This window comes from Acipenser ruthenus, chromosome 12 (genome assembly GCF_902713425.1).
Source record: "Acipenser ruthenus chromosome 12, fAciRut3.2 maternal haplotype, whole genome shotgun sequence".
Taxonomy (NCBI): domain Eukaryota; kingdom Metazoa; phylum Chordata; class Actinopteri; order Acipenseriformes; family Acipenseridae; genus Acipenser; species Acipenser ruthenus.
In genome coordinates this window covers 9,635,747-9,644,520 of record NC_081200.1, presented here as the reverse complement: position 1 = coordinate 9,644,520, position 8,774 = coordinate 9,635,747, and the positions used below count along the sequence as shown (strand labels likewise).

Here is an 8,774-nt window from a genome sequence, read left to right as displayed (position 1 = left end):
CATTCAGATCTCAGAGACGAGGGTTCCTGAACTAAAGTAAATGTGAGTCTGAAACGACTGGGTCGAAGCCATTCAATGGTGACTACTGAATCAGAGGGTGTATCACATTTCATTGGAAATATGCAGGCAATAAAAAGCACAGTACTTCTTGTTAATTTGTGAAGTGGAAGCAAACAAATGCATCACCTCCATATGCTGTATATTTTAGGGGGTTGCAGTGGTCAAAAGCAGGATGTTGCTAGTAGTCACTGTACAGTAAAACTATGTTGTGTTGAGACAAAGTCCACATATTGCTAAGACGATTTTAAGGAGCCTTTCAGAAAATGGGATCCATTATATACAAATATTATAGTTTCAGAACATTTTCAGGTTTACAGTTTGAAGTTAAGGCCTCTTCTGCTTTATTATTATTTATTTCTTAGCTGACGCCCTTATCCAGGACGACTTACAATTGTTACAAGATATCACATTATTTTTACATACAATTACCCATTTATACAGTTGGGTTTTTACTGGAGCAATCTAGGTAAAGTACCTTGCTCAAGGGTACAGCAGCAGTGTCCCCCACCAGGGATTGAACCCACAACCCACCGGTCAAGAGTCCAGAGCCCTGAGCCCTAACCAATACTCCACACTGCTGCCCTTTTGTTTCTTCCATTGTTCATTTTCTGAAGCAAGGCTTTATCTTAATCCAGTTTGTGTATATTACCCCAAAAAAGGGTTTAGTTGTAAGGTAACAATCTTCTTAATAAATTTTAAAATATGCTACATTCTTAGTTATTTATGTCTGGTTTGGTATCTTTATTGGGGGTGTTCCTCCTTTATGAAATGAATGTGCTAAAAATTGAGGAAATAGCTTTGAGAATTTAGCCCAATGTGTTTAAACTGTATGGGACTACACCAGTACACAAGTAACCTCCAAAAAAGTGGGACTTTGTAACCATAGCAACTGCACAACACTAGCTCACTTTTGAATTTCTTTATTTCTTAGTTGCTCCTCCCATAGCATTGTATTGAAATGCATTACAGTTACATTGTACAAAGCATTTAAACAAAGTACCTCAACTTGCTGATTATTTTAAAATGAGATTATAAACCAAAAAAACACAAACAAACAAACAAACAAACAAACAAACAAACAAACACAAAATCTGGTCCCTCGACACAGGGCAACATAAATGAATATAATCTGTTATTTTATTATAGGTTTGGCACACTTCATTTTACAATGAGGATTAACATGAACATAATGTCACATAAGCTTGCAGACAAACCAGCAGAAAATATCAGGTACAGTTCTTATCTGAAGAATCATGCTGTAATGAAAACAAGTGTACCTGTTTTTTTTTTTTTTTTTTTTTTTTATACAATTGAATCAATTAAGTGTATTACAAAAAACAAATTTATATATTTAGTATTCAGGTTCATTAAAAAGGATAAAGAATGAATGAAATGTTGAACACTATTTGGCACTCATACATAATCTACCAACCCCATTAATTTACGATTCAGGCCCCACCTAAGACATCACCTTTTGGTGGATTGAACAGTGCTATTCTGTCAACAAACTACAGTTTGCCAAGAAATAAATACAATTCTGAACATACACAACACACAATGATTGTCTAAAAAAAAAAGAAACAAATTTTAAATGACTGAGATAAAATAGCTAACATTAAGATGATTTAGTGGTATCCTGGCCAGACAAGAAGGCCCTGGTTTGCAATGATCTTATCATAACTATCTATTCTTTACATTTTGCAAAGAACACAAATTGTGTTTTTCCACTATAAACACGTATTTATTTTATATTACACTGGTGAAAATACAGAACACTAGAATGGTCTCTACAAAAACAGAATGATTTACTAACAATTGTAGACAGTGATTAAATTGTGCAAGAACACACAACAATGCAATTCCTTTATATTTCATAGAGGGATTTGTCTTCTAATCTTTTTTGTGTTTAAAACTTTTATAGTTTTCAAGGCATCCCACTGGAAATCAAGTTGTCTGATTCTTCACTTTCTTTTACACCTCCTGACCTGGGAAGTTAAGTAACATTAGACAGGCAGTCGCTGTTTCCTTTCTGCACTGGTGGGAGATTCTTTACAAAATAAAAACCCTTTATAGAGTCCTGCCATTCATTTTTATTCATTTTGGCGCAATTTAATTTAAGAGCTGTTTGCATATGTATCATTAAACTGCAGTCCTCAGAGGGTTTAAGGGCATTACACTTTAAACTTAAAAAAGAAAACAATATAAATGCAACAATTCCCTCACCCTTTTCGTGATCTTTATACAAAATGATTGGGTCTGAGTGCTTAGGTTATAATATACTTCATTCATTTCTGCTTTCCAACCTTCACCTGGTAAGATGGAAGACTCTCTTAGCTCACTGATTTTGATGCTTGTACATTTTCAATGAAATGGTTTGATGTCACTTTTGAAACCAGCAGCTGCCTTTGCTGTGCAAAACAAAGAAAGTTATCAGAATAAATACAGTTTTACATTTTTATTTTTATTTTAAAATTACCAATTTAAGGTCACAACATTTTTTCTTGATGTTGTTGATGGGCGACCCTGTAACTGTATAAGGCCTTCTGCTCAGCAGTCTTTAAATAGTCCCATGTGAAAGAGCCGCAGTACAATGCTGGACTTGGTCCCACTTGTCAGGTTTTGAAATGTCATACATGGCTCAGTGACTGGATGGCGCTGGACTCGGCAGCAGCTCTGGCCATGCTGTGCCACGTGTTTGCAGGAGTGTGGGAGGTGGCGTGGATAGAATCCTTGTCCGCCAGAGACAGCATCATGGCATATGCCTGGAGAAAAAAAAGCAAGAGAATTGCAGTTTTAAAAAAGAATCGCCACAATACTTTGGGTAATATATACAAAGTATTTCCAATTTCTTTTTTTTTTTTCTAGGGTAACAAATCTTCAAATTTGTTAACACAGGATTCAGAAATTGTACATAGTTGTTTATTGGTAGTTTTGAAACACTAATGGTTAAAGTGTGTCTAAAATGCAATTTGATCCAACTCTCCAGTGCTTTTTTGGGGACTTCATATGCTCAGTGTTACACTGACTGAACATAAGGCATGTTATTAAGAAGCGGGAATCTTGATAAAAAGTACGCACAGAAGTAGGGCCTTCATTTCTTTTTGGTCACATGTTGTTTTAAGGGAAATTTTTTAGGCAATTAAACTAAAATGTTTACAACCAGCTTCCAAGCTTCCAAATGTTGTTCATTTTTCAGTCACCTGTTGGTTTATATATATAGTAACCTATTTATGGACTAAAAAAAAGACCTGCTAAAACTGTTCAGAAAACATTAAGTCTAAGTCAGTCACAGAATTAAAATGTTGTTTAATTTGTGTAAAGGCACGTTTATATTAGTTTATAAATAGGTTAATATATATTAACTGACAATTCACACAAAATGAACAACATTTGACATTTTAGTAAGCTATATGATTAACGTTATTAAAAAAGAGCTCCTGAGAACACACGTGACCTTCTTTTCTTTATTGTGAGGATGTTGTTTTCAGTGTGGTAGCGCACGTTCTCTTATTCCATCAAGGATTTAAGGATTCCATCTTTTTTTTTTTTTTTAATTACCTGTGACTTTGACTTTCTGTACAGTGGCTGCTTTATAGCTTCGGGCAGGTGGGCGGCACTGAAAGCTGCGAGTTCCCCTTCCCTGTACTCGCTCTCCTCCATTTTGCGCATGTTTGTGAAGTGCCGGATGTGGTCCAGCGCAGAGAATCCACTCTTATCCTCTTCCTCCTCCTCCTCCTCCTCATCATCCTCCTCTTTAAACCTGCACAGACAAAATAATCAACCAATTGATCAATACATACAGATTTGGAAATCCGTGTTAGAACAAAGGGGTTTGTTTTTATGGATCTAAACAGCTAACGTGCCTGTAAACTCCTAAACACACTTTGACATAGACCTCTTTTCACTGCAGCATTTGAGTAAAAAAAAGGGGTCAATAAATCACGCCTGGGGGGAAACACCAACGGGATCAATATAGAGTTTAAGGGTGGCTATAGATCCACAACTGTTTACATCATTGAACTGGACCTTACATCTCTACTACAAATACTGTGCATAATGCTATGCATTTATCCCATATTGTTTGACATATTGTAGTCACTATGGTCTCAATTTAATACAAGTAAGATTGTGTCTATAGATCTTATCTTTGGGAGTCAATTTATCTAGTCAACCATATACCATACTTCATTAAAGATTTCGGCGAAAAATCTATGTGAGAGATTGATAAAATTATTTTAAAAAATACATACATTTCTATGTTATAATGAATATATTAATACAGATGCATAATATAGTTGATTGTCCTCTTCCTTAATAAGGATTGAGAAGGACTGATACACTGTTAAATTCATATGTTTTTATTTGGTACAATAATAGTAAGAACATATTAAATAAATAGATACATTGTTGGAATTGCTAGTAATCTTGTACCTTTTAGGAGACGAAATGCAGTTTAATTGCAGGTCATTCGGCCCTTCAAAGTCAATTTCATCGTGGGTGATGTCATCATCCACGTTGCTTGGAATTGGTTCATCCACTTGTTTTCCTGTGATGTCACTCTGTTCTTCTTCCTCTTCTTCCTCTACCCCGAGGTCATCCTCTGCCTCCTCTTCTTCCAGGTCATGTGACTCCTGACCAGGCATCAAGCCTTTATCCTCATCAAACTGGTTTCCATTCATACTGCATTGGGGAAACAAAATATATCTATATAAGCAAAGACTAAACACCGTAAACTCCCAGTGTCATTGGAAGAGTCTGAGTGAGGGCCCTGGATCACCCAGAACCTGTTTGGGTGGTAAATATATTGATCCATTTCAACAATATGAATAAGCTATTATTATGGGGAGATCTATAAAGCATAATTTCATTGGTACCCTTTTTATTTTTACCAGTGTGTTTCATTTTTGGTGAGAAATGCTACATATGGGTTGGAAATACCTCAGAAATTAATTTTAAATATTGGTCAAAAGTTCAAATATTTGACTATATTTTAGTACAGCAATGACATTCTCATGGTCTTACAAAATATATCTTTCACTCTGAAGCTGAAAAACTTCATTTTTGTTACCATGCCCTGAAAAAGCTGGAGTGGTCTGTCACCCGGCACTATAGCCTTCGGGTAAGAAGGGTGGTCAGCAAATAGCTTCACTACTTAACTTCTATGCTTTGGGTTGTATTGTTTATTTTTCAACTATCTCGTATTCATCTCACTGGCAAAATATTTAGCTGTCAGCTCCATTTGGTTTAAGAATTATGAGAGCCGTGCCAACCAATCCATTTCCCAGTCCCTGAGGAAAACACAACAGCTATCAAAACTCATAGTGACTTAATCTATCTGCTGTCTCAGTTCTACAGGAAACCACTATTTGTTAAATCATCTGTAACCACATTAGGACTGATTCGCTAATTATGGTCTAAGCCATCTATCGTCAGCTTTAAAAAATGCACATAAAGTCTGGTACATAAAGTCTAACTACAGCAGTCCTTTTCCTCTTAACATCCCTACCACAGAAAAAACAAGAAAATCAACACAATTATCTCTCAGATTAGAAAACCCGTAACACCAGGAAATGATCTATTTGCAACAGAAAAACTGAGCTTGCAACGATTCGAGAAGGCTTTACTGAAAAGGAAGAAAGGATAATTATGAAAATAAAGTCACACAATGCAAATCTTTGCCATCTTTTATTAAAACATGATTGTAATAGGACTTGGACAGACATGAGAAATGATTTAGCATGGGTCAGGCTGCCAACTTGGTAGTTGTGCTGTATAGAGATTGTCAAAAATCGTGTAGCCGTGGAGCTGAACCAAAATCTCCAAAGCCAAATGATTAAGAAAACAGATTTGCTAATTATGCTTTCAAATGTGGTAATTTGCTGAGGATAAAAAATCTATCAAAAGTAGTCAGAAGTGCACAACTTTGAAAGGAAACACTGGGCACCCTCCTGACCTGGTCTTTTTACCATCTTCCTGTTGCGGTACATGTTGAAACCAGATGTTGGAAGAAAACACCAATCAAGAAAACGAGAAATTTAAATATGCACGTAACTACAATTTAATCAATTTTCTTAATGCATATTTGATATTTATATCATCGCAGCTTCCATTACACAGAAGAAAAAAATCAAAAGAAACTCATGAGTGAGATTTCTATCGAAAAATCTTTTTGATCTAAAAAATGCTGAAAATATTGGCCTCATTATCTAAGTTCATCACTGCTACAAAAGTTCAAGCAAATCATGCAGAATTAAATATATACTGTATTCCTTGTATGGCCAAAAGTCAACAGCTTCAGAAATTATCTGCACATTTTGAAATGTTGTAATTATTTGAACTGTCTTAACTTACAATTGATCTATTTGTAAAAGTCCCTGGGCAAAAAGGTAATTAATAAAGTATGCACGCTATAAAAATGTTCAGCAACTGCTGCTCAATATTCTGTGATGTTTGAATAGAAATCACGTCCACGTTTTCCCTGCAGACTTGGTTATTTGCTTTGGAAAAGCATTTTCTGGTCCATATCCAACTACACACAAATAAACTGGGATCTACACTCTGATGTCCACACCTATCAAAGAATATCAGCAACCATCAACCAAATTTAATGACAACTTTACTAAAGTGGTTGAGAATGGTAATCTATAATCAATATCTGTTACACAGCAGAGCATTCGCAAATTATTACTTTGCTAAGGTGGTCATTTGACCAAAGACAAGATATATTTATACAGTATATCACCTTGATTTATGAGCGTTAGTGATTGAATGGATTTTGTAGTATCCTAACTAACATTGTAAAGCCAACAATTGTCAGATTAGGATGGGATCTTTTATGATGACAAGATTTTGGATGAAATGGGCTAACAAAAAAAACATTTAAAGCCTAATCCTGATCCAGAGAGATCAGTACGTAGTTTGCATACAGTACATGTTAGCTGAATGTATAACTTATGCATATACAGTAATATCATTTAGTTTTACTATATAAAGTAGAAGACAGGATTCTCACCCTTCCTCGGAATGTTCAGGTGATTGATTGTTCTGCCCGGTGTTCCCAATGAAATTCCGTATTTCATTAAAATAAGTGTCCTCTTTGTCATCAAGTATTGCACTGCTGCTGTCCAGTTCTGACTGAGGTGATGACATTGCAGTACCTTGAAAATATAAAATCTGCATTTAATTGGGCTTCAGTAAAGAACACTAAATAGTCTTGTGAATTCAAACTTTCATTTTTACATCTGAATGTATTTCTGGCGGGTGCAATAAAAAATAAAATGGTGCGTACGCATCTTGACAATACAACCCAATTAAAACAAGACTGAAGAAAAGATATGCACTATTGCTTTGCTTTTAGTAATTTTAGTACTATAAAATACTATAAAATATTAATGAATTATAAAATAACAGGACAGGTCACTGAAATCAGGACTAAACTGAGGTAGACAAAAGTTTTTGATTTTAGACATTGAAAATGTTTGTCTGCCTTCCTGGATATATTAAAAGTCGCTTACCTGACACATTTCCATTCTCATGTTTCTTCAAATGCCTGTCCAGGTTGGTCTGCTGGCCGAAGCACCGGTCACACAGATGACACTTGAACGGCTTCTCCTTGTTATGAATGTTGCGAATGTGCCGCTGCAAATTGGAGGAGATACTGAAAGACCGATCGCAGTACTTGCACCTAGGAAGGAACAGATTAGGAACGTTATTCATTGTTTTGGCAACAGAATTTTTTTTTATCACCTACTGCTAGTAAAATTGAATTTCTAACCTGAATTTTCAGGTGTGGAAATAATGCACATTTTATTTATTTGCACTGAAATATTGTTTAAAAGATTTGACATCATCATTTGTATTTAGTTGTTAAGTAAACAATTAGATTTGACATCCATGTTACTTTTTAAGGCAAATGAAACACTAAATACTTATTACTATTGTCAAAGTACAGTATAAACTTTTAAGGAAAGTGGATATTCACATGTGAACCATTTCAATATTATTTGTGTACAGTATAATGTAATTTCATAATGATCTGGTCCTCGTTTACCCTAAAGTGGCTGTTCCTAATGTTCACATTGATGTGATTAATGAGTGTTTCAATGTATAAAACCAACCGTTTCATGTGCTGCCAATGCAATAAAATTACATTATTTTCTTAGAAAATAAGCATGCAACAAATGTGTTCTAACCCTCCGCAATCTGAAGGACAGCCAAGTTTCTCCATGCAAAATTATACACAATGATTGTATATTTTCTTCTGCTACAATTAGCTTGCTCGATTGCCTGTCCCAGAGGACATTCTGTTATCTTCTAAAGAATTGCAATAAACAGTACAAATCTTTAATACACTGCCAACGTGTGCAGTTTAGTCTATCAGATTGGTACCAGAGGCATCCATTTTCGTACCCTGTAGTCATTTGTAGTCCCGTGGGCCTGTACTATATTTCTCTTGAAGCCATGACTCAGACATAATAATTATTCCAACTGCTCTTGTTGGATATCTGCCGACAGTCCTCATCACCCAAATTTTTCTTCTAACTTCCTCTTCAAGACTTCAAAACAACTGTGTCACACAGTGAACTATGACCATTTTTCATCACCCACATTATTTAACAGAATGATAATTGTTTCAGGATTTTATGTGGTAGCAAAACATACAAATCAGTTGAAAGTACTTTTGTAATCCCTATTGTTACTAAATCCTTGAAATA

General features: G+C 35.2%; 1 protein-coding gene across 8 annotated transcripts in view; it reads right to left on the bottom strand.

The window, feature by feature from the left end:
- Positions 1-964: 964 nt before the first annotated feature.
- Positions 965-8,774, bottom strand: part of LOC117417159 (histone-lysine N-methyltransferase MECOM-like) — a 193,424-nt gene continuing 185,614 nt past the window's right edge. For all 8 annotated transcript variants that reach the window (XM_034029061.3, XM_034029064.3, XM_034029065.3 and 5 more), the window contains 5 exons: positions 7,575-7,744; positions 7,073-7,217; positions 4,492-4,740; positions 3,619-3,820; positions 965-2,822 (listed from right to left, as the gene is read on the bottom strand). In XM_034029061.3, the coding sequence (XP_033884952.2) occupies positions 2,688-2,822; positions 3,619-3,820; positions 4,492-4,740; positions 7,073-7,217; positions 7,575-7,744 (901 nt within the window). In that variant the 3' untranslated portion in view covers positions 965-2,687. The remainder of the gene's footprint in view (positions 2,823-3,618; positions 3,821-4,491; positions 4,741-7,072; positions 7,218-7,574; positions 7,745-8,774) is intronic.